The sequence below is a fragment of the Dipodomys ordii genome, unplaced genomic scaffold, assembly GCF_000151885.1.
Source record: "Dipodomys ordii isolate 6190 unplaced genomic scaffold, Dord_2.0 Scaffold111, whole genome shotgun sequence".
Classification (NCBI taxonomy): domain Eukaryota; kingdom Metazoa; phylum Chordata; class Mammalia; order Rodentia; family Heteromyidae; genus Dipodomys; species Dipodomys ordii.
In genome coordinates, this window is record NW_012267327.1 from 5542037 (window position 1) to 5568157 (window position 26121).

The window sequence follows — 26121 nt, forward strand, 5'->3', positions numbered from 1 at the left end:
CCGCCTCTCCGGGCAAATCTGCCCGGCAGTGCGGGGCGGGGCTGCCGGGAGTCCGAGCGCGGCCGCGGGTTACTCTGCCGCCGAGCGCCTTTGGGAGTCGACCCCAGGGCTGGGGCGGGGCGGGAGCGGGCGTGGGTGCCGACCCGCCCGGGAACGGAGGGATTAGGCCAGGCCCAGCGGGTGTGAGGAGCCCGGCGACCCGTACGGAAGCCTCGATCGAGCTGGCGATGCAGCGGCCGGGCGCGCACACGTGGGTAGGAGCCCCGAGGCGGGTCTACCGGCGGCCGGGGGCACCTGTCGTGTGAGTAGCTCCGGGCGTGGCTCGCTCCCGGGACCCCCGGGTTTCCCGCGTCCGGTCTCAGTCCCGGCCTCCCTCCCCGCGTCAACGGAGTGGAACGTGAGAAGTTTCAAAGCAGCTGGGACTGAGCAGATTAAGGAAGTGGAGCTGGGGCTGGGCCGAGAGGGTGGGGACTCGGGGCGCCGGGGTCGGGGTGAGGAGCCGCCCCGCCACCCTCCGTCTCCTTAGGCGTTTGGGAAAGCCGGGCGTTGACAGACGTGGCCCTGGAGATGTCCAGGGCTGGTGATGGTCACCGAGTGAACAGCGTCTAGGCTCAGCCTTGGACGATTTGTGTGGACCAAAGGTATGCTAGCTATTCGGAGAGCGAGGAGGAAATTCAGGATGGGGACCATCTGCTCCCCCAACCCCAGCGGGACAAAGACAGCGTCGGAGGTCTGCAATGCCGATTGGATGGCCTCGCTCCCCCCTCACCTCTACGACGTCCCCCTCTCCAATTTGGCGATCCCAGGTATTCCTCGGTGCTGACTTGTTCAAACCAGTGTTTGGTTCTGCCATTTTACTGTGGTTCATGGGGTTGGGTGGGTGGGTGGTTTTTGTTTTTTTTTTTTTCTATTGTGTTGAGAAAATAATTGTTAGTTGTCCCCCTTGGGCTTTCCAAACCAAAATTTAACAGGGAAGAAGCCTCCTTGAAAGAGATGAGTACCCTGCATCTTTAGCAGAAAGGACTCTTGGAAATGGGATCACTGCACTGTTGTCTTGTTGGGTTCATGTCTACTTAATAGTCTCATTCTAAGAATGTTAACCTTCCCAGTGTTGGGCCAGGCTATGTGAAGAGGGTATTTACTTGACTCCCTGAAAGAAAAAAAAAATTAAAGGTAGAGGTTTTATTTGTAGGTTGTGAATAAAAATCATTAATAATTTTAGATCAGGATCAACACTGAAACTGAAAAAAAAAATTTCCTTTCTCATAGCTGACCTTGTGTATATTGGAGAAAGAAACAACAACAAAACCAGATAAGCATTAGGAACTAGGTTGAGATTCAGAATCCGGGTATGAACATACATTTTTTTGTTGTTGTTGGAAAAGCCAGAAATAGAGACTGCAAGCTCTCATCACAGGTAGTCATTAGGTGTGATGAGGTGAGGGCGTTTGAAGCCTCGTCTATGTATACACCACACAGGTGTCTGTCTGGCTGAGCTAGAACTGCTGCCTTGAAAAGCACTTCTGCTCCAGCCACTTCCTGTCTGCTCGGGCATTTCCACCTGGACATCACATTCATTCGATTTGTTAAGGTGCGTTTTTCTTTCCACTCAAAAGGTTGTTAAGCCAGGGTTTCTAGGGAAGGATGCTTAGACTACAGCAAGCTTGGCCTAATATTCCCCACAAAGTCCTTTAATGCTGATGCTTGGAAAGCACTCAAGGAGTGAGGGATGGACGACTGCCAATCCTTTCTCTCTCTTGGAAATTGAAGTTCATCTCCAGACTGACCACCAGACAAACTACTAAGCACTCCCTGATCCTGTCTGCCTTTTTAGTAGCTGCAAAGATGACCTCATCCAACCCCCATCTTTGCTTTCTATGCTTGAAGAAGGATAGCACTGGCTTCAGATGCAGACTTTTCCTTGCTCACCTCTTCTTTTGGAGGTTTTCCAGTTTCATTGTCCTCATGAGCCCTTGTTGCTTTGGAGCAAGGAGTGAGCTGATAAATGTCTTTACAGTACTAGCCATTGACTACAACTCCTTGGGAAATGTCAGACGGTGCTTCTGAACATGCCTTTTCCATGTTTAATTGGTGCCTGTGGAGTCATCACCACAGTAATGCATGGGATACCTTTAACATTAGTCATTTGCCTTCAGGCTTTCAGTGGAGTTATTTTGCTGAGTGATATGGCAGGTTGTGGGGTGTGTGTTTGTGTGTGCGCGCGCAAACAGAATGGCATCTTAGGGCAGTTGTAATGGCCCTATCATTCATGGCATGTCTGGAATAGGTTGAGACTTCCTCCTTCCTTACACTTTGGCAGCTTCAGCAGCACAGCAGCTCTGCTCAGTGACCTGACTAAGATTCTAGAAACAAGCTGGGCATTTATTGTGCGACCTGTAGGGTTACTTGTAGTTACCAGAATTGCCATAGGAAGAAAATAGCCAGGACCTGCTGCTGTGCCTGGAAATTCTATGATTAGTTGCTGGGGTGGGAAGTTGTTCAAGAATTTGTTTACTTTGCTTTCTGAAGTCAAATCCTGCTAAGAAAAAAAATAGCTTTGACTCCTCAAAAGATGCTAAATTCACTACTGTGAAATGTCCTTCTTGCAGGAGTAGAAGGGACATAAGTCCATGTATATGTCAGCTCACACAGGAGAATCTCGTACTTATTAAGTACTAACCATTAGTGGACTCTACTAGTTTTCCTTTCTGTACCTGGAGTGTCATTCTCCCCATATAAAAGCTTGCAGTCAAATCCTGCTAAGCCTTGCTGAGAAATGCTGAAACATGTAAGCTATTCCAGAAGTGGGACAATCATCTTTCTCTTCCTTTCCATCATATCTATTCTTCACTGAACTCTATGCACCCACTGACCTGTATGGTCTCAAGTCCTTCCATTTCGATGAAGAAGTAGGTATTGTCATCCTCCATTTAGAAAAGAGGAACTAACTGGCCAGAAACTTTTAAGTGATTGCCTCCAGACTACAAAAATGCAAAGTGGCAGAACTAGCATTTAAAGTCTTCTTTAGCTAAAGTCACAGCCCGTGAGAGGGACCTGGGAAGTGGAGGAGGGGGACCCAGAACAATGGAGATATTCTCTTACTGAAAACCAACTTTCCTGAGCTATACTCTGCAGTCAGTGAAAGAAATGGTCAAAACCAGGTGGTTTTTATATAAGTGATGAAAAAGCATTTGTGAAGATTAGACAGAGAAAAAGAGCTAGATAAATGTATATGTATTACATATCTAAAAGACTGATGATAGATGATAGGGAAGTAGATGATACTTATATACATACGTACATAGACAGATACCTATATAGATATACAGACTGATACCCTTGTTTAGAATTGAAACCCAGTAAAATTGAATTCAAATTTACTGCTTTGATTTGTATGCTTGTGTATCTGTGTGTGTGTGTGAGAGAGAGAGAGAGAGACAGAGACAGAGCATGCACATGCTGATCTGTGGCATCTGTAAGTCTGGGAAGGTCTATCACGGGGTTTGGGACAGCAGTGGCATGGGAAAGGTCAGGGAAAGGCAGAAGATTTTGTCAATACTAGCAGAGCAGAGATGGAGTGAACTATGTTAGATTTCCATGCATCTGCCTAGGTTGTGATGGGCAAGAACATGTTTGAGCCTCTCAACAGAGCCTTCATGTATTATTTTATTTCTGTACCTGTCAGGAACACCTGTTAATTACCAGTGCCGTCCAAACATATTGAAATATTTTAGAGAATAAGCTTAGAATAATTTTCATTGCCAACTGTACAGAACCATTGATGTCTGAATAGTTTTTTAATTCAATTAAATCAAAGCTTTAAACTACACTTACCTTTTTTTTCCCTTTATCCCTTGTCCTGGGGCTTGAATTCTGGGTCTGGGCTCTGTCCCTGAGCTTCTTTTGCTCAAGGTGAGTGCTCCACCACTTGAGCCACAATGCCGCTTCTGACTTTTTTGAGTAGTTTATTGGAGATGAGTATCACAGCCTTTCCTGACCAGGCTTGCTTCAAACCATGATCCTCAGATCTCAACCTCTGAGTAGCTAGGATTAGAGGCATGAGCCACTGGTGCCCAGCACCAGTTATGTTAGAAAGCAAGATATTTCCTATGGACAAATGGACCAAGAGAGAAAATATTTTTGATAATATATGCTGAATCTCAAAGAATTGCTTTTTATCTGTATATCTTGTTCTATGTTATATAATTTTTCTTTAAACTATGCTTATTCTTTTTTTTATTAAAGGAAACTGTTTTGTCAGACCCTTGAACTTAAAGGTCTCACATCTGTTTTTTCATTTGAGTTATGATATTGAAGGAGCACCTAAAGTTCTTTCTTTTCTGATTTTGATATTGAGTTAACTGAAATATAGCATCCAAATTAAAAATTACTTTATTGATTTGAGGGTTTTGTTTTGCTGTTGTTGTTATTGTTGTTGCTCTTGTTGCTTTGTCTGTTCTTTGTCCAAATGTAGGAGAAAAGGAAAAGAATAGTTGGTTGCGTTCAGGTTTAAAAGGTTATTTAAAAATGACATGTTGGTGTATGCCAGAGAGAACTCACAATTGCCCAAAGAATGATTTCTCCTAAAGTGGAATTGACTCTAGCATCCTAAAAGTTGATCTAAAGGAATTTTCACTTCTTATCATGAGTGCGTTTTAAGAATCTTCCATACCCAGGATACCAAAAGATGAGTCAATCCTACTGCCAAAGAAGTTTACAATCTGGTGATAGATAGTTTTCTCTATATATCTACCATATTTAGTACTGGGAAAGAACAGTTTGAATATGAGAAAATACTTCAGTAAGAAAATGGCATTTGACCTAGATTTGAAAAGCTCTAGATTTGAAAGAGCTATGGCTTGGAATTTGGGGTTGGGGTTGGGAATCCAGGTTTAGTTCATTGCAATTAAGCTAAATAATGAAAATATATGTCAGATTTGGTGGGAGAAGGACATACTCTCTGCTATGCCTCCATTTCCCTACTTAGTACCTGTATCATGCACTTATCATGTTGTTATGTTATGAGCCCATGAACAATTTGCAGATAGTAAATATGACTTCTTAAAAAATAATCCTAGGTCCTAATAGTTGTAACAAGTAAATATGACTTCTTAAAAAATAATCCTAGGTCCTAATAATTGTTAATATCTCAGTCATTGGTGACTGTTGCATGTTTGGGAATGTGGGAGAATGCTGGAGAAGTCTCATAGTCACCATCATTTCCCATTGCAATCAAGACTAAACTGAATGAATTGGCCATGTTCACCATTCACGCATAGCCCACATGAAGCCATGTGAAGATTTTCCCCACCCATTCCTTGTTCTTTGCCACATTCCTGAAGCTCCATCAAAGGTTCATCAGAAGACCCCTGAAAGATGACAATTGTAAGGCAGAGGAAAGGTTAGGAGAGTTAGAAGCAGAACCCTGGCTTACCTTCTCTTCTGAAAGTAATTCCTTGACCTAGCCTCCCTTCTGTCTTTCTTTTTTTCCTTGTCATCTCATCTTTCCTGCCTGGCTACTGCCTCTTCGTTCTCCCATTTCTTGTCCCCTTGTCCCCTTCTTCCCACTGATCTAGCCTTATTTCTCTTTCCTTTTCAGGGTCAGTGTTCCTCAGGTGCTCCTCACTGCTCTCCAGTTCCCCAATGGCTCTGTCATCTCAGGTTGCTGGTGTCCATCCTCTTATTTTCTTTCTTCCCTTCTGGGATCCTGTCATTTCCTTATGCAGCTGTTCCCATGACCACTCAATCATTTCCATATATCTTTCTCAGTGGGCCCAGGTTATCTTTCCCACATGGTGACATAGAAATAAAATCACTAGGCAGATAAGATGAAGGGGTTATTACACAAATCCTGCTTTTGGAAGTTGGACTGGATCTGGCGTATCTTAAACAGATGTGAAGATCCTACCATAAATGTGCAAAAGCAATTATGTAACAAGAAGTCAGCATGAGCTGTGAGTTGGCCTAAGAACAAATCTTTTTACAGGACTTAAGGCTATGGAAAACCAAGGACAAAGCTGAATTTGCCAGGTCTGACTCAACCAAGAAAAAAAAAATCATATGAGACCAAACTGGTTTCTTAAACAGGAATGGTTTATTTTTGTTTTGTGTCTCTTCATCTCTCTCTCTCTCTTTTTCTTTCTCTATATGGTCATGGTAAAGACTAAAATGAAGTTGTAATTCTGCTGCTCCCATGAACAGCTTTCTCTCCTGAGAGAGCACTTCACTTTCTGAGTACAGTTCCCACATCACACAAAAGCCCCACCATTTTAGGAATCATGTACATCTGTTTGAAAGAGGATCATGGGCCTGGCATGGTGGCACTCATTCCAGCAATTGAGTCAAGACCAGTTTGGGTTACATAGTGAGTCGGGGCCGGCTTAAGTGATTATGAGAGCTTGTCTCAAAAATCCATGGCTGGAGACTCTTGTCTCCAACAAACCACTCATAAAAAAGGTAGAAGTGGCATTGTGGCTAGTTGTGGCTAAAGTGGTAGAGCGCTAACCTTGAGGACAAATAGTCTCAAGGACAGTGCCCAGGCCCTGAGTTCAAGCCCTGGGATCCACCAGATAAAACAGAAAAAGAAAAGAAAATCTGTGGCTGGGGATGTAGCTCAGTGGAGCAGTGTTTGCCTAAAATGTTCAAGGCTTTGAATTCTATCTTCAGCAAAAATGAAGTCCGAATCACAGATTGGTTAAGATGATAAATGTCCTGAGGCCAGACTGCTGGGGTTTGCCCCTGACAAACAATATAACCTTGGACTTGTTACTTAAACTCTCTGTACCTCAGTATCTTCTGTATAACAGAGATGGTCATTGTACCTCCTTACTAGTGTGCTAATTAATATAATAAGCTTTTTAGTATAAGATAAAGCATTATATAATAATTATTATATGTCTTTTTAAAATCAAATGCTGTGCCTGGACAGAGAAGATAGCAACAGCAACAACAAAAAGAATATTAGACACATTCCATCCTCTCGGGTAATCACAATCTAGTTAAGGATCTGACTATCCAATTAAGCCATACAATTCTATGTGACCAGATTAGGGCAGTTTGACAGCCTCCCACCCCCACCCCGAGGTGGGGGATGTGTAGTAAGGTTAGGCAAAGGGTACAGGGAGGGTTGCCCAGGGTGTGAGAACCAAGGGTCTTAAGTATGAAGGCAACTGATCAGAAAGCCAGACACAGCTTTAGTTATTCTACCTATCCTGTCCATTCTTTCCAAGATCAGTTGTCACCTTTGTCATCTGCAGACATTCACATCCTATGGGGGAAAATTCAGCCCTCTATGATATGATAAGCCATATTGTTAATTCTGCTTTTATTCTCCTTTCTCCACCATTTGCTCTCCTAATGTAGGCATTTTGTATCCAACTCTACAGTGAGCGTATCACAGAATGCTTTTTTTACCAATGAGACTACATATCTGATTGCTCCTCCCCCATTTGAGCACCTTCCCCACTCTTACAAATATACGCATCACACATACACACACGTTACACACACAAACACACACAACACACTTGGCTATGACCTTAGCCACACTCTCAGAGTACCAAATTCTAGTGCTTCATATTGTTACTCTTCAGAATCATGACTACTGACATTTCAGATCATATCAGCATGCTGCCTTTACCTTCATGCTTCTCTGTCAGACATTCCTTTGAAGGCAAGGACTTGGCCTCTAATATGTGGTCTGCCATGACCTGCACTAGATATGACAGGTTGCCACTGGAAGCTTCTGAGCACAGGCACAACGAAGATAATGTCAGTAAAATATTTCTGCACCTTGTAACTTTGCCTTGGGGAAAATCCACAAGCCATTTTGCAAAACCCTTATTAGAGTTTCAAGGCAGGATTGCAGAGGAAGGATTATTTATAGACGTTGTTATAGGTAGGTGTGTTTGGTGCATGTGAAAATACTTTGAACACACATCAGGAAACAAAATTAGATGAGAAGGGTCTGGGATGAAATCTGTTTGAGTATTTATACATAGAGTTAAGCAGAAGTCCTGTCCCTTCCCACTTACATCATTAAGTATTGCTAGGACTTGGGGTTATATTGCGGGACATAGGTGAGGATAAAACAGTACATGAGCCAGGACAGGGTGGCTCACACCTGTAATCTTAGCTATTCAGGTGGGTAAGATCTGAAAATCTTGGTTTGAAACCATCCCAGACAAAAAAAAGTCCATGAGAATCTTATTTTCAGTTAAACACCAAAAAGCCAGAAGTGGAGATTTGGCTCAAGTGGTAGAGAGGGCCAGCCTTGAAAAAACAAAGTGAAGGGAAACAGCCAAGCCCTGAGTTCAAGCTCAGTATTTTCTCCCCGCCTCCAAATAAAAGCAAGCAAACAAAAAAAGCACATAAGCTCAGTACATGGAAGGAGCATATTTGCTGATCTCATGGTAGCTCTGTTGCTCTAAAGGAGACATCCAGAATGTAGAATCAGTGAGACAAGTTAGTCTGTCCTGGGTATATTGCCTACCAAGCAACTGTAATTTTCTAAGAGAATAACAGGTTGGTTTTCTTCTTTAATTTCCAATTACTCGAACAGTCAGCTATAAAGGATGATTTCTTCTCAGAGAACATTCTATCAGTATGTGTTTTTTTCTGCATAGATCCATCAATAGCAAAATAAAGGAGAAAATAGAACTCATTTGTGTCCTGCAATGCAAAAGTCTTAGTGTGCACTTACAGGCTGCAGTAATGGTGGAATTGAAAAAGTAGATTCTGTCAGGCTGAAATGAATATTTTATGAATATGTGTGATTTACAGGCTTATATATTGGAAGAAATATGCTTGAGTACAATTGAAGCCAGATTGTTAAAATCCAAAAAGCCAAACACATAAAGGTGAGAGTAAGTGTTCCCATCCATCATTCCTGGGTTTGAGTTCAGATTCTGGCACAAGTACTCATTTGATCCCTTCTGAGAATTATGTGAATATACGATACTGATTTGGCTTAAAAGAAGATGGTCCTTCTTTACTCTTTGTTTGGCTTTTCTCTGGGTCTCTTTGCCTATATAGAAAACAAAAGGAAAGTATTAGTTCAATGGATATTTTATTATCTTTTTGTGCTGTATTGTGTTAGATAAGATAATTACAAAGATGAGTGAGATTTATTTTCATGTTCATTATGAAATTGTTATCTTAGAAAAAATGCTAAAGTTCAAAAAGATAGGACACTGTAGATGTTACTAAAACCCTCCTACCTAGTTCCATTACTACAAGGTGGAGGAAAGTCTGGTTGGGGTAGATTGGGCTTTCAAGAGAATGTGACCTTCTGGTTGACCTTCTGGTTGAGTCATAAAGAAGTGGAAGATAGTCATTACAGGGGAAAGAAGAGCACTGAGGGACTGAGAAGTGCAAGATAGGTGACCTGAAGAAACCCAGGCAGTCTGATTGAGACAGACAATAGAGTTCCCGAAGGGGAAGAGAAAGGAATGGAGATGAGGCTAGAAAAGTCGACAGAAACTAGATCCTAATGAACCTCATTTGTCATGCCAGAATTGAATGTTATCCTGAAGGCAAATAGCATTCAGTGAAAGTCATGTCAGGAAGGGGTAAAAGCCCACAAAATAAACTCCGTAAGAGTTCAGTGAAACAAAATGAACCATTTGTTATTAGAGAAAGTGAGGGCAAGAAGAGGCATGCAATGTTTCTTTCACTCTATTCAACCTGTTGTGTTAATTGCCTTTTATATGCCAGGCTGTCTCCCTGGCACTGGTAATTTAATACAGAAGTGGTTCCTACCTTCCAGGAGCTATTTGGAGAAACAGACATTTAATCCACCTGTTACAACATAATATGCTGTGTAAGATATGTATAGGTTGCAGCTGGAAAAGCATATGACAGCCAGGTGCTGGTGGCTCATGCCTATAATCCTAGCTACTCAGGAGGCTGAGATCTGAGAATTGTGGTTCAAAGCCAGCCTGGGCAGAAAGGTTCCCATGAGATTCTAATTTCCAATTAACCACTTGAAAACCAGAAGTGGAACTGTGGCTCACAGTGGTAGAGCACCAGCCGTGAACCCAAAAAGGCTCATGGATAGGGCCCAAGCCCTAAGTTCAAGCCACACAACCAAAAGAAAAAAGAAAAAAAGCATATGACAGGGGCCTCCTAACAGGACTTGGGAGTCTGAGGCCTCCTGGAGGAAATGCTAATAATCTAAACTCTGAAAACAGTACATAGGAATTAGCCCTCAGAATAGTCTGTATTCTTTCTCTTCCTAGTATACCTTGAAGAAAGACATTAATGGCCATCAATAAACCAAAGTAGTTCATTATAGTTATATCATCATTTACAAAGAGGAAACTAGAAGAGTGGAGAAGTGGTATTTAGGGCTAATAAACCTTTTTAAAGGAATTTAACTAGGCTTTGACAGGAATGTGAAGGATTTTAAGTAGGATCAATGACAAGGTCAACTTTGTGTTGGGGCTACAGCACAAAATATATGGAAATCAGGATAAGTCAGGTAGCTAGAGGTCATCTAAGTGGAAGGTGATCTCTCTGGACAAAAGAAAAGGGATAGACTTCAGAAACGTTTAGGAGAAAATGTCAACAGAACTTGTTGACTAATTGGAGAATGACTGAGAGACACAACTGGCTTGGGTAATGGGAATGAAGGACATGGCATTCCCACAAATTCAGGTGCAGGAGAAACAGCAGGTTATAGATGGTAGAAGGAAGCAGATATGCATTGTCTAGGCCTTGCTGAATTTAAGGTACCCTATGGAACATTTCAGTATTGGGGGAAGGGCAAAATAGTACTTAGAAGAAATTATTTCGGAGCTCAGTCGTACATTTCACCATTTATCCCACCCACAGATATTATCTAATGCCAGATAGTTTTATTTAAAGCTGGCATCCTCATTTTTAAAATAAATCTGTTAAGATTTCAACTAGATTTTACCTATTTCAGGAAAAATACTCCAAATATATGCCATGTCCCACTCTCCCTGGTTCTGGTTCAGTCCTTTCTTGTTCTGCCATTTCTCATTTAATTGTTTGCTTGCCTTGCTGGCAGCTAGGGGCAAGAAGTTGGGTAAACTACACCACAATCCAGCTGTGAAATGAAAACTTTTGGCTGGTTGCTTTACCACAATCATCAAACCTCAGTTCTTTCATACATTCACATCAGGAGTACACCAAGAAGCTCCATGAAAGCAAGAGAGTTTTGTAGCCAAATATTTAATATAACTTTCTCTTACAAGCTCAGGATTTTCCTGATTTCCTCTAACTTTAGTAACATTCTTTCTTGTGTGTTAAGAAAATAAGATCACTTCAGAGCTGAAAAGCCTCCTCACAAAGGAAGATGAAGTACCCCTGTGCTTTACAAATGTTGTTGCTATCTGTCTGGAAACAAAGCAGGAGCACAACAGCAGAACATAGGAAGAAATTCTTATTCGTGAATTATCTATACAGTATTGTATGGGGCGGAGATGAGAACGATCTTTTGAAAGAGAATAGCCACTAACCATAGGTAAAGAGCTTTACTATGCCTCCTATGTATGGGACTCAAGGCACTGTAGCCTCATAAATCATAAGATGCCGAAGTTGATTATAGACTTTCGAGGGCAATAAGATGATACTCATGTGCCCTGCAGAGCCCTGAAGAAGGTAGTGCCCAGCTTGTGCCTCTGCAGATATCTCAGTGTAGGACTAGAGGCTTCGCAGGATGGACCCTTAATGGGAAAGGCTATACTTGTGTCTATTTTACACAAAAATATTTCATTTGAAAATCTTTTAGGTTTGGGATATACCCTGAAATCCTCCAATTTACTCTACCCTGGCCCCATCCATGCTGCTGAGAATAGACAAGAAACCCAGGCAGCTATCTGAACTCAGAGGCTTGGACACCTCTTAATTTCTCACATAAAAAAAAAAAGAAGTTGATCCACATCCTCCATTTCCAGATGTCTGCCTACACATCGCTTTGTTGGATTGTGAACAATTAAGAATTCAATAGGCAACTGATTAAAAATTAAATTGGCCACATGGCTCTCTCCGATTGTGCTTGGCAGTTTGATGGTTGTTATTAACACTCTCACATGCCTCATGAAAAGTAATCAAGCCGGGTAGGTGAAGTTTATCCCTTTGGTATAATGATGCTATTCTTTGGCTAAGGTGACTACTAAATGGTCCCCTGAATCGTGGATTCAGGTTGGATAAGTTGGAAGGTCGTCCTAATGAAGCCTTTTTGTATTTAGGAATGTGGAGTCAAATTCCTTACAAATGCTGCATTTTTCAAAGGACCTAATTCAGGGGTGGGAAGTGAGAGATCCCAAAGAGATGTTATTAGAAACTTACTATCAGGATAGTAGCAGAAAAACAAAGGAGGGGGTAAATGCTTGACAAGAAATGTACTCATTACCTTTCTCATGTAACTGTAACCCCTCAGCATCCCTACAGCATCTTTACAATAAAATAATCTTAAAGAAACTTACTGCTAGACACTGGTGGCTCCCACTTAGCTACTCAGGGCGCTGAGATCTGAAGATCACAGTTCAAAACCAGCCTGGAAGGGAAGTCTGTGATACTCTTATCTCCAATTAACCAGCAAAAAATCTGGAAATAGATGTGTCGCTCAAGTGATACAGCACCATTCTTGAACCAAGCAAGAGCATGAGGCCCTTAATTCAAGCCTCAGTACTGGCGCACATACACACAAAACATTTACATAGATATAAATTTCAGGGAATCTATTCTCTCAGACTTTAAAAATCATAATAAATGGTTTTGTATTTTGTTATAACTACTCTTTCAGTCATCTTTTCTGGTGTATTTTTGTCCCTTATGTTTTCCTTGCACATTCTTTTTCATTGACCCACATACATCAAGGTAGAAAGACAAATAGAAATAAATGATGCTGGGAGTAAACAGGTGCTAGGACTGAAGAAGTGGAGAGAGTGAATGCTGCCTGGATACAGAAGATGGATGGATCAAAGAGGAGTATGGGAAAAGAGCAGGAGATCTTGGCTTACCAGCCTTAGACAATGCCCTAAACGTTTGTTTATTCAAGTATTCTTGCTGGTATTTAGTCTGTCTTTTATACGGCAGACTTCTAAATGTGGAGTCGTATGAATTAGACATGAGCCTGCCCTCAGAGAGCTGCAGTCAGAGACAAATATGGAGGTAATTACTACCCAGGATCCTGAGTTCATTCGATTCATGCTAAATGCATGGAAGCACAGAGGAAAGGGAGGATGAATTTGTGTGGTAGAGTCAGGTGACTCATAAACTAATGATTTTCAATGGCGTTACATGAAAGTAATTAAAATGGAAACGCCACGGACAGGATAGTAGATTTTTTTTCTTTCTTTTAAATATTGTTTTGCAGTATTCAATAACCATAATACCATTTTATTCATAAAACTATAAAATACTATGTTCTTAGCTCAGGCTACAGAAATATTTTAATATACAAAATGTTATTTTCCTATCAAATTTATAACAATACTTGTAGAGAGTAAATACTTATGATACAAAATGTTTATATATATTGCCCTATTCCAGCACTTGGGAGGCTAAAGCCAGACAATCGCATGTCTGAAGGCAGCCTGGACTACATAGTGAAAAATTATCTGAACTCTCCCAAAGCCCCCCCATCCCCCCGCCTACACACACAAACCTTCCCTAGATATGATCTTAATATTCTTTTTTATTAATGTACATTAAGAGTACTAGGAAATTCCATTGTGATAAATCCAAAGATGCCTAACAATATGTTTCAAACAAGTTTACCTCCACTCTTATATTCCTATAACCATCTCTTTTCCAAGTAGTATTTAGTGTGACTTATTATGCTATCTTCATCATTAACAAGGCAGCAACAACACCATTTGAGATCTGGATTCCACATAGGAAAAAAAAATGTAGATATGGCCGGGCGCTGGTGGCTCACGCCTGTAATCCTAGCTACTCAGAAGGCTGAGATCTGAGAATCATGGTTCAAAGCCAGCCCGGGCAGGAGAGACCGTGAGACTCTTATCTCCAATAAACCACCAGAAAACCGGAAGTGGCGCTGTAGCTCAAGTGGTAGAGCACTCTCCTTGAGCTCAAGAGCTGAGGGACAATGCCCAGGCCCAGAGTTCAAGCCCCACAACCGACAAAAAAAAAAAAAAACAATGTAGATATGGCTTTTTTCATTTGGCTTAGCTTGAACATGAGGATTTCCAGTTCTATCCATTTCCTTTCAAATGATATAATCTCATTCTTCTTTAGATCTGAATAATACTCCATAGTCTGTACATATCACATCTTCTTTATCTATTCATCAGTTGTTAGACACCTAGTTTGATTCCACCACTTGGCTATTGTGAATAGTGTTTCCATAAACATGAGTGTGCAGATATCTCTCTTATATGTTGAGATGTATATATATATATTGAGTTAGATGTTGAATTAGATATATGCCCAAGAGTGGTCTGGCAGGGTAATAAGATAAATATACTTTTCATTTTTTAAGAAGCCTCCATACTGATTTCTATAATGGTAACACTCATTTATATTCCTGTCAAGAGTGTATGAGGATTTCTTTTAGCACTTTTTTTTTTATCACCACGACTGCCAATCTGTGGGGAGATGAAATCTCAATGTAGTTCTGATTTGCATTTCCTTTATGGCTAAGGATTTTGAACATTTCTTCAGTTTTTTTTTATTAATTTGTACTCTGAGAACTATAGTTTGGTACATTTGCAAATTTCTTAATTGGATTATTTGTTCTTTTGCTGTTTAATTTTTAAAGCTATTTGTATATTTTGGTATTAATCCTTGATCTGTTAGATAGCTTGCAAACATTTTCTCTCATTCTGTGTGCCCTCATAAAAGTGACAGGAGAAAGAAACTAAGAAAATATAGTAAAAATAAACATAACCCAGATCAAAGAGGTGTTCCATATTGTTCTGGGCATCGTGTGCTTTGTTTTTTGTTCCTAATAGGGAACAAAGACAATTTACAGTCTAAAGAAAACTCTGGAAAGAAATCACTGTCCTTTTAATTACCCCAGTCTTTCAACTTCAGTTTACTCTCTTATAACACCCTGCACTCAATCCATACCCCACTTCAATTGACTTGCAAAAAATAGCTAAAAATTACTTCTGTTCATACTTCCATTACAGATGAGACACAGTGTTCCCTGCTCGGACAGTGTCCTGTCTCTCTGCCATACACAGCTGTGTTTAGCTCAGTGAATACTTGGTATCTGGTTTGGAATAAGCACAGAGAAACATAGAATCTTGAAATACCTACAAAGCATTTAAATATAAAGAGGCAATATTTCTAGTTAAACTAAGGATAAACTAGAACATGCAGAAGCAAGTAATGATTTTTAGGGTAAAACTAAATCTTGTAAATGCATAGCAAAGTCTTCTTAAAATATCCCAAAGCTTTTAAAATAAGAAATAATAATAATAAAGCAGAAAAATAACCTGTTCAATAGCAGTTACATTGCATTAACAGGTGCCCAAGGTAGCTTTACTTGATTTGTACAAACCTAGTTCATCTACAAAATTACAACTCAGGGATGTAGATACTATTATGGTTCCCATTTTACAGATGACACAGTTGAGTCACAAAGAGGTTAAACAGCCTTGAAAAGTTCCTGATAACCACACTATGACTGTGAAAACTGGGTCTTACCAAATTCATTTCATTGAATTTAAATGAAAGACATTTATGGAGATAGAGATCTAGTATAGGGCTAAAACTTCCATTCCTTTGGTTGGTTGCAATAAAGGGTGTTTTCTTTTATCTTTGACTGTCTGCTTCTGTGCCAGGACTCTAATTCGTGAGCACCCATGAGGATGCTTATGCCTTCAGGCTTGCTGACCTATTCAGACTGAACAAGTCACATTTTTATTTTGAAGATCAGAGAATCTGGGAAGCTTTTTATCGACTCAGAACAAAAGCAACCCAATGGTTTAAGTGGTCTGTGTAGTAATCACCCAGCAAGGCTCCAGCAGAGAAAAAAAAAATCTTTCTGTTGCTACACAGAAAGACTAGTACATGAGGCATTAGCAGGTCTGCATGTCTCAGAATATTGGTCTTGGAAGGTAGGGTGTGTTCTTATTCAATTTCCCTGCTGAGTTTAATGTACAAATCTCCTTTACACCCATCATTTCATGGAATTTAGACGCTACTTATCGGATTTTCCCTCCTCCATTTTCCCTTTCCTCTGTCAGAGTGCCTGGTTTAGCCTTTCATTTACAGAAAGAAAGAAACAAACAAAAGACCTCACTTGTCTTAGAAGGGAGCTAACTGAGAAGCTTCCTTGTATCTTACTCATTCTTAACTTTACCCTGAGAAAAATTCAGCTATCTTAGATGACTTTTTGTTTAGAATTTCTTCCTCAAAGTCCCATAATAGCTTTCTTAAAAAAAAAAAAAGTACCCCTCAAATGGATGGGGTTAGGAGTGGGAAGGGGGGGTATGATGGAAAAGAGGTGACATTATTCAAGGTGTATGTAATCAGAAACTGAGATGGGAAGGAGAAACAAAGGAGGAGGCAACAATGCTTGATAAGAAATGTACTCATTACCTTGCCCATGTAATTGTAACCCCTCTGTACGGTATTTTCACAATTAAAAAAAAGAATACTTTCAACAACAACAAAAAACTGACACATTGAATTGAAACCACTTTGTGCAACTACTTTAAAGTAATCTTAGGCCTGGCACTGGTGGCCCAGGCCTGTAATCCTAGCTACTCAGGAGGTTGAGAGCTGAGGATCGGGGTTCAAAGCCAGCCCGGGCAGGAATAACTGTGAGGTTCCTATCTCCAAAAAAAACCACCAGAAAACCGGAAGTGGCGCTGTAGCTCAAGTGGTAGAGCACTCGCTTTGAGCTGAAGAACCGAGGGGCAGCGCCCAGGCCCAGAGTTCAAGGCCCATGACTAAGAAAAAGAAAAAAAGAAAAAACACAACAACAAAACAAGTAATCTTAAAAAATAAAGACATAAAAAAATAAACTAAATAATATAAAATACCCATTAAAGAAATAATTCCCCAGATTCTGGAATAAAGGAAACGGTCATATAAATCCTACACAGGAAGTGAACTTCCAACCAATGACCAGTGCTTTGGATCAATGTGGTATATATAAGGTCCACTCCTGGATGGCGAGCAGACCCCAACCAGTACCTGTGTTACCTAGGCAACTGGCACACCTGGAAGAGGTCACATCCACATCCCCTGAGGTCACATCTGGATCTGATGAGGCCACACCTGTCTCCCACCTGGTCCCACCTTCTCGTACCTGGTCTCCCCTCCCTTTACCTGGCCACACTTTTCCCCGCCCCTACCCTAGATAAGGCCTAGCCCAGATGTGGAGTGCCAACCTGGCCTGGTCCCAGTAGGTCTACTGAATAAACCTACCGCTTACCTGAATACCACATGCATGGTGTGGTTCTTACTCAGCCACCTCTTTTTAAAAACCTAACAGTATAGACCCAGTATCAGCCAACTGGGAGATTTCCTTTCTTACCCCACTCCCATGAATCCGTGAGAAAGGAAGAAAGAATTTCTCCAGCAATTTGATGAAATCCTTTAGAAACCAGAAAGAGAAATAAATGCAATGCAAATGTAGGGGTTGCTTTCCCCTTTTTATGCAAATATCTAATAACATAAATCTACAAACATCATTTTTGTTAAATATAGCAAGTATGAAAGATTGTCTCTAATTATTAATACTTGCTAAATACAGACATCCATTCCTTTAACGAATAGTTAATAACTAGCTAAGATAAAAGTGGCCCTAAGAGTCATTTTTGGGTTTAGAAATAGAGATACTGGGTCTCAAGTACAAGTTTATAAACTCAGGTACTCAGAACCAGCACCGGGAGTTGGGAGGGTTGGGAGGTGGGGAGGTCCAGGCTCAGTGGAACTCAAAGGAAATCCTTGTTTTCTCAACTGTAAGGATGTTAGAGTGCCCTCCTGTGTTCTTACATGGAAATTCTTTGGGTCTTGGCAATATTTAAAATAAGATTTCATGTTGCCTTCAGTTTTTCACCCATGAGGATGGAGGCAAGATTATTCACTCTAAAGACAAGCCAAGGAATGTTAATGGGAGTTAATGAGCAATTTGACTTGTTTAAGCAGGAAGGATAGAGAAGCAATAATCTTGTATCTGTGTATAGACTGCAATCTACACAAAGATACAATCCTACAATCTTGCAGTCTTTTTATCTCAATCTAGTCCCCAACACCTGCCTGAGCTTCAGTTTCCTCATCTATAAAACGCAGGCACATAATCCAAAGCCTGCAGGATTGTGGCAGAGATAAAATGAGCTGTTGTAAGTGCCCAGCCCGATATTTGATAATGGTCGATAGATAGACTGGCATTGTTTTAGTTCTTTTCAGACGAGCCTCTGCTAGGGATTGCCAGCAAATTAATGATAAAACTGAATGAGCAATAACACTGTTAGGGGAGATAAAAATAATGTGTTTTAGCCTTTGGATGAAAATGCCTCCTGGATCGCTAGGATAAGGGAAAAGAGAGGTAATTTTTTAAAGAAATATGTGCTGGATATGTGAGTCCTTAAAAACACGTTTCTCTTTCAAATAGAGAAATGTTAAGTGGTGCTAAGCCTTATGGCCTTCCTTCAGATGGAAGGTTCAAGAAAGAATTTTTGATCTCCAATGCTAAGAGTCCAAACAGAATGAGGGATAATTTTTTAAAAGCACCTGTATTTTGAAAAACAATTAGAAAACTGGATCCTACTTCTGTCTAAAACAATCCCCTAAAATCCTTACTGGTTGGGAGGCTAGCTGCTTTCCACATATACTTTATTAGCATCAATTAGTTGTACATGGAGGTTTCCTTTTAACATGTCCAAGTATGCAAACAGTATACCTTGATCAGACTCACAAGAGACCAAGCCTATTAAAATCAGTTTAAAAAATAAAACAGTTTTTTTGTTTTTTAAAGAAAACTGTTTTTTAAAGAAACTAGATAGAGTTAGCCTTTGATTTGGCTCTTCTTCAACTCTGTGACATAAAAAGTATCTCAACTAAAATGTTCAGCACAATTGCAGTAAATCAAGTCTTTTTGCCCTCCTCAATTGAACTTTGAAAGGTCCCCTCCTCCCCCTAGTCATTCTTACAGCTCTCCTCTTTGTAGGTGCGGGAGCGAAATATCATTATTTGTAATATGAGGAAACATAACCTTTAAATGTCAGTGAAGTGTAGTCTGGCCATTCCATAGCCACCTGCCTATTGGAGAATTTCAGGAAATAGTCCCATAGTGTATAAACAGGGAAGAGAGAGATTGGAAAGAAATACATCCATGCCTTCATCTTATTCTTACATAACCAAAGAAAAGGGAGAATTGGGCTATCTGTATGCTTCCTCTAGTAGCATAATTACAGGGAGTCTTACGGAATCTATTACCCTGCAAGAAAAGATGAAATGCTGCTTAGTTTGCAAGCCTTGCCCTTCAGCCCCAGTGGCTCACTCATGCTTTCTGGTAATCTGTTACCTTTAAACAAGGCAAATGCAGCCCTGGAGGCCCAGGCATTTATTATTTATAGGAAGTTCTTCATCAGCCTCTGTGGCTGTGGAGAAACAGAGCAGGAGCAGGATCCTGGGAGCCCCTAGCCATGCAGACCTGCTGTGATCTCTGCACCCTGTGGGGCAGGGGGTGGGGGGTGGTTCCTGTGCACTCTTCCTGGTTATAAATCTATAGCCGACTAGTGAAAAGATATTTCCTCTCTCTATGCTTGAAAGTCTTCTGTCTTTTCAGAGGAATTGAACAGTACACCATCTTGTTATGGTAGTTATTTAAAAAAAATACTTGTGAAATGCTCTTCCTGGTGTTTGTCTCATTTTCTATATTGTGCCTTGGTACCTTTATAGGTACATCATATTTCTCCTTAGAATACCCCTCCCCACACCTGTGTATCTTGCTTATGATGCTTATGTTGCTAGCCCTTATGACAGTTTTAAGTTCAAAGACATGGTTCACAAAAGGGCCTTTTGAACACATCTATCTGGACCTACTTCTCCCTGTCATGTCCTGTGGCATTATGTTCTCTTCCCCTCCTGTTCAGGTACAAGTAAGCCAGGAGGGAAGATCCCACAAAGCAGAGCTTCGAATGGAAAGTGTCCTCGAAGTAAAGTTGGGCCGAGATATGCGTGCGCCTCAGGTGGCTTAATAGCAGGGCATCCCTTCAGGTGGTCACTTGCGAAATATTTATTCATCATCGAAGGAGAGATGTTAGAAGTGAAGTTGAACTGCATCCTTGAGACATCTCCATTCAGTTTGTTCCTCTTCCCAGTTACTGTCCCCAGCTGCAATCTCTCCCTTTCACCTCCTCTCTTTTTCCCCCTTCATGTCTCAGCTTATATTCCCAACTCCCACCTGCTCTCCCTTTGGTCAGCACAGTGGCTGAGGTCTTTCTGAGCTTCTGCCTCCACCCCTGCATACCCCACCCCGCGATGAATGCCATTGCAAATGTATCAAAAGCCCTTCATGCCACAGATGAATATTTCCGTTGTACATAGCAGACAGAAGATACCAAAGTGACTAGGGATCCTGCTGCTTGGGGAAAAGAGTAGGGATTGCACATGACTGTGCATTCTCATCATGTGTTGATCTTCAAGATAAGGAGTTTGCTATGTGTGTGCAAGAGAGCTCTCTTTGTTTTTGCCATCTAGTTTGTAAGGAGTTTGAAGTAAAACCTACATCATCTGGCCCTTCTCTCACTGCTCTGCTAGGATGCCCCTGAACATGGCCACAGCCGGAAGCTATTAGAGCTGACAGAGCTTATTGTCCTTGATAGCCTAGAAGATACTGGATAGGGAGGGAGCTGGTAAGGATTTCCATGGGGAGTCAGGATGACACTAAGATGTCTGAGTCCAGCTTGGCCAGTGTCCTCTGAAGGTTCAGAAAAGTGCCCCATGTTGGAGAGTGGAGAGTCATGATAAGGGAGTGAGCAGTTTCTAAGTGGCTCTTCTTTCAGAAACTGGGCCTTGTTGACTAGTTTTCTGTGAATACTGAGCCACGTGTCAGTCATCTGTGAAATCAATCAGTGCCCTTTCCCAACCTTAGATAACTAGCCAACGTTTTGATTAAATCATCTTGAGTGGGAATGTTTCAACTGATTTCACCTTAGTATATTTGAAAAGCTTTTTTATTAACTTTTTTAAAAAATCAGGTCAAGCCAGGTGCTAGTGGCTCATGGCTGTATTCCTACCTACTTAGGAAGCTGAGATCTGAGGATCTATGAGATTCTTATTTCCAGTAAAAACTACAAAAAAAAAGCCAGAAGAGGAGCTGTAGCTCAAGTGGTAGAGCACTAGCCTTGAGCATAAAAGCTCAATATAGCTCCCAGGCCAAGAGTTCAAATCCCAGGACCACACACACCCCCTTAAAAAGAAAAATTATCTCATTTTAACTGACACCACTTTTAGTGAGATAATGTGTTTGAGAACCTAAACCTCATTATTTAGCTCATGTTCTAAAAAACTGTTGAGAGATTTCTTTATAGAAATTATATGAAATCCAAGTCTTCTGATGGCTATTTAAATCAGAGCATGAAATCTTTTATTTTCTCAGGAAAAAAAAATCCTACTATTTGAAAACTGCTCAACAGTTAACCAGTCCATCATCTCTGAAATTCAAAGTTGGACAGTCAGGATGAAGAGAATCTATTATTTTTAACTGAGTGTCTCAGCATCTGATTCAAATTCCATTTGAGGTCTGTTCTCCATTCTTTTCCTCCTTAAAAGATTCGGAGCAAATTACTCTCTTTCTATAGTTTAGTCAGAGCCAATTTTCTTTCTACAGCAGGACACTACATTATGTCCTGCTGTTTGCACTGTAGTCTCTGACCCAGTAGAACCCTTACTACCACTCAGTCACTGCTGGTAGGTGGAATCACGTGAATGACCCAGCTTTACTAAGATAAAGGGTGAGCAACATGTCATGCTTAATATTTTATTATTGTCATTTTGGATGAGAATGCTTAAAATGGTGTAACTTTTCCAAGAATATAACTTACGATGTATTTTATATTCAGAGAAAACAAATTTGACAATTTTATACTTCAGCTGTGGTAGATAACCAGAAAGTCCTCTGAACCTGGTTCAGAAGTGGGTTGTTTGTTTTGGTTGTATTGAAAGATGCCTGCTTTACTTTGGTCTATAAGAAAGATAAGATATAGGTTAATCGCTAGAAAAAATAGCATACATATTTTATTATGCAAAATTCAGACCAGAGGCTAGCCCTAAGTCCACACACTTGACTGTTCCTAATAGAAAATACATGCACATTCAGAATGTGTTTTCAGCCCCAACTGCCCGTGGACAAGCTTACCAGGTCTTAGTTTTCAATACAAATCACTTTATGAAGTCCTGATAAAAATGTGGAGTTAATGTGGAATTTGCATAACTTTTTCAAAAGTGAGCTTAAAGTAATAATGATAAAATAATACTTACCTTTTAAAAGAATAGTTGGAGAACAATTATAGACATCTGTTAGGAGATCTACATTGATACTGGTTAAAAACATTTTACTAAAATTGAACCTTTTTTTCAAAATAAATAAAAATAAGAGGTTGTTATCTTAAATGTTTCTTGATTTCATTTCAGTCTTAATAACATACACGATAAATTGACTGAACAGATTGATTGATTGAGTGCCCAGTGTTGATGTTTCATTTTATTGCCAATTCAAACTTAATTTCTATAATACCATGATTTAAAGTTACTCCTTTTGATATTAATTTTAGAGGTAACCTAAGAGAAATCACTTAAACTTCAAGCTTCATTCTCAGTTTTAAATTGTAACTGTCACAGAAGATCCTTAAATATAAATATTTTATGAGATGTCAGTTGTTTTTCAGTTAATGTCATTCATCCAAGTAGGAGATGACAGTTCCCTTCATAATGAGCAATAATATATATGGGCCCCGTTGGCTGTCCAGGAATTCTTCCAAGTGCTTAGTACCAAAGTTAATTAATTTAGTCTTTATAACAAACCAGTGAAGTTGGTACTGCTCTTATCCCCATTTTGCAGATAAGGAAACTGAGCCACAACATTTCAGTCACATCACTAGCAAGCAGTGAGAAGCCAGAATTATGAACTCACACAGCCAAGTACTGGATCTGATACTCTGGGCCACTGTGGGAACTTTCAGAGCTATGACAGATCTCTAAATTAGTCTCAGAACTCAGGACACATCATTTGTAAATCTCTGCTTCCTACACTGACATCTTGTAAACTATTAGTTTAGGTCCTTTGGGTCTGAGTAAACAGAGACATTACTTGTTTCTAGAGATGACAAGTAGAAATATTTAAGTGACAACTGAAACCCAGGGAACTGAATGCTTCCTAACCTATCAGTGCTCTGGGGGAGGGGGAGGAACACAACTTCCTGGTACTGACTCTTCTTGTGGATGGGTGTTCAGTAGGGAACAGTTGCTGAAGAGTTTGAGGATAAAAAGATGCACAAAATCAGAGATGCAGACCAGATGACCCGGGACCTAAGTCTAGAGCAGTGTGTCTCAGCACTTTGTGAACGATAAACCTTCCCCAGTGTAGTCTATTTAAACATTTTATCTTAATCGCATCCTCCCTGTGGAATTTTAATAGAACAGTTATACTGCACATGTGTTAGGGACTGTATGGATAGCTGTGCTTTAGACATAAAAGAAAAAAAAATTTTCCACCCTCAAACAACCAGTCTTTATGGTGTTAAAGGGTGAAGGCACAGATAGAGGGAATGGTGTGAAGAAACTCAGCTAGAGAGGGTTAAGGTCAGCAATCTAACTCTGAAGGGGCTAAGGGAGCTTCAAAGGCAGAGAGTTCACCAAAGGCAGAGTAGTACCTAACTAAGGTCAATGGAGACAGAACAGTTCTTGAACCTGTGAAGTCAAGAGTACTTCAACGTAGAGTCCTCAAGTCTACCTCCCTAGATGCCAACCAGAGGTGTCATGAAGACATTTCCCTCTTTCTTGTGGCTTCAATAGCATCCTTCTCTCTTTCTTCGTTCTGTGGTAACGGGGATGGTCATGGTATCTGGAAACACCCTGGAATATCTTCTGAAATGCCACTGTGCTGTAATGCAATGTATTATTCAGAGTAAGGGAACTAGATTTTTTTCTTTGTATTTAGAACTCAGATTCTCAGGAAGCTCACTTAAATTCTTTTTAACTGAGTTCAGAAAATGGCTATGCCTCCAATTTGCAAAAAGTAGGCAATGAAAGTTTTTTAACTAAAAAACACCTTGTGCTCACTTGAGATCTCTAATTCCCAGAACCCAAACCACAGGAAGAATCAAGCAGCAATTTATGCTCCAGATAAAGACAAACTGTTGCCCCTGCAAGTCAGAAGGCCAGCTCACTCTTTCCATTCCTGGCCTCTTGGATGATCTTGTATCTCAGGGCCATCCAAGAGAAAATAACAATAACACTGAACATGGATCCTGCTAACTTTCCCCATTCCAATCTCTCTTCCTTCGTGATTTCACAGTCCCAGTGTCTTTATTCTGACCTCTGTGACCCAGCACAATCCCAAAGGCCCTAATTAAACTTGAGCAACCCCATCTAATAACTTCTTAGAAGATACAATAAGGAAAATAAGACCTTCCAATATCTCTTTTATCCACTATCAAGCTGTGACTACACAGTTGTTTACAGCGAGCATTCCCAGAACATTAGATTGGACAGAAAAACATATCCCTAGACATGGGGATGGCCTTCCCAGCAGATTAGTATTTGAACCTTGTCAAGAAAGGGAAAGGTTGCCTTGATAGCAGTGTCAAGCCTGGAGTTCAGTAAAATCATCTGGGGATTATCTGGCTCAGAAGGTCTTGGTGATTGGTGTATGTGTTTGTGTGTGTGTGTGTGTGTGTGTGTGTGTGTGTGTGTGTGTACAGGGGCTCCCAATCTCATTTGGCTTTTTCACTCCCAAGGCTGGCACTCTACCAATTGAGCTGCACCTCCACTTCCAATTTGTTTCTGGTTAATATGAAATAAGAATCTAACAGGCTTTCTTCCTGGTTTGCCTTTGAACTACAATTCTCCGATCTCTGCCTCTTTGGGTAGCTATGATGACAGATGTGAGCCATGAGCACCTGGCTGGGTCTGGTGCAATCCAGGGGCTGGAAGTCTGAGTGACAGGGTTAACAATGGAAATTCAGAAGAGGTACTATATGAGGCTAACACTGCATGAGTAGCTGGTTTTGGATAAATGTAAATTGTAATGTGGGCAGTCTTGTCAGGTGGAGGACCAGTTGTAGGAAGGTTAGAACTTAGAAGAATCTGGGCCAGAAAAGAAGTTTCTAGTGTTACCTACATAATGCTGTTGTGGTAAAAGGGGAATGGATGGACTCTCCCAAGCCAGGAAAAGGGGGTGGGGGAAAGCAAAAAGAAAGAGATCCTAGGAAGACATTAAATACGGGGTCCAAAAGGAGGAAGATAACTGTAACCCCTCTGTACATCACCTTGACAACAAAAAAAAAAGGGAGGAAGAGGAGCAAGCAAGGGAGATGTAAAGAGAAAAGTGGAGAAGAGATAGAAACACCCAGAAATATGCAGATGCATCACCGAGCACAAGAGAATGGAAGGATCCAGAAAAGAGCTGACTTGGCAAACCTTCAGAGAGTAACATCATTTTGGATATGTTGACAAGAAGCTTGTGGGGATGGAGAGTAACAGTAGAAGGGTGGGAGGTGGATTTGGTGAGGCATGGGGAAGTCGGCACAGACTAATGCTGCAGCCCCGCCTGGAAGTTGAAGACTTTGACTGCAGGGAAGAAGGAGAAGCCAGCAGTATCAAAGGGAAGACACATGAGGCAGTGTGCTTTGTTTTATGTTAAGGTAGTACCTCATTAAAGTGGTACTCTTTGAGGCAGAGAGAGAGGAAACATGAAGTGGAGTGAGCACAGGCAATGCTGGGTTGTTGGAGCAAAAATACTTGCAGGAAATCACAGCACATGAGCTCCTGTTCTGTGTTCTGCCCTTGTCATGAAACAAGCCAGAATGAATGACACTCATATACCTAGATATTCTTCTGCACCAGTTCTCTGACAATAAAATAAAATAAGGCAAGGACCAATAAACCAGTATTTTCTCCTCTTCTGGGGAGGGGAGGGGAGATTTAATTCATTATCCCAGGGCA

At 40.7% G+C, this 26121-nt stretch overlaps 1 protein-coding gene across 1 annotated transcript in view; it reads left to right on the forward strand.

Moving 5' to 3' along the window:
• Positions 1-504: 504 nt before the first annotated feature.
• The window catches only part of Plcxd2 (phosphatidylinositol-specific phospholipase C, X domain containing 2), a 42204-nt gene continuing 16587 nt past the window's right edge, over positions 505-26121 (forward strand). The window contains exon 1 of the mRNA XM_013028535.1: positions 505-806. Within this exon, the coding sequence (XP_012883989.1) occupies positions 644-806 (163 nt within the window). The 5' untranslated portion in view covers positions 505-643. The remainder of the gene's footprint in view (positions 807-26121) is intronic.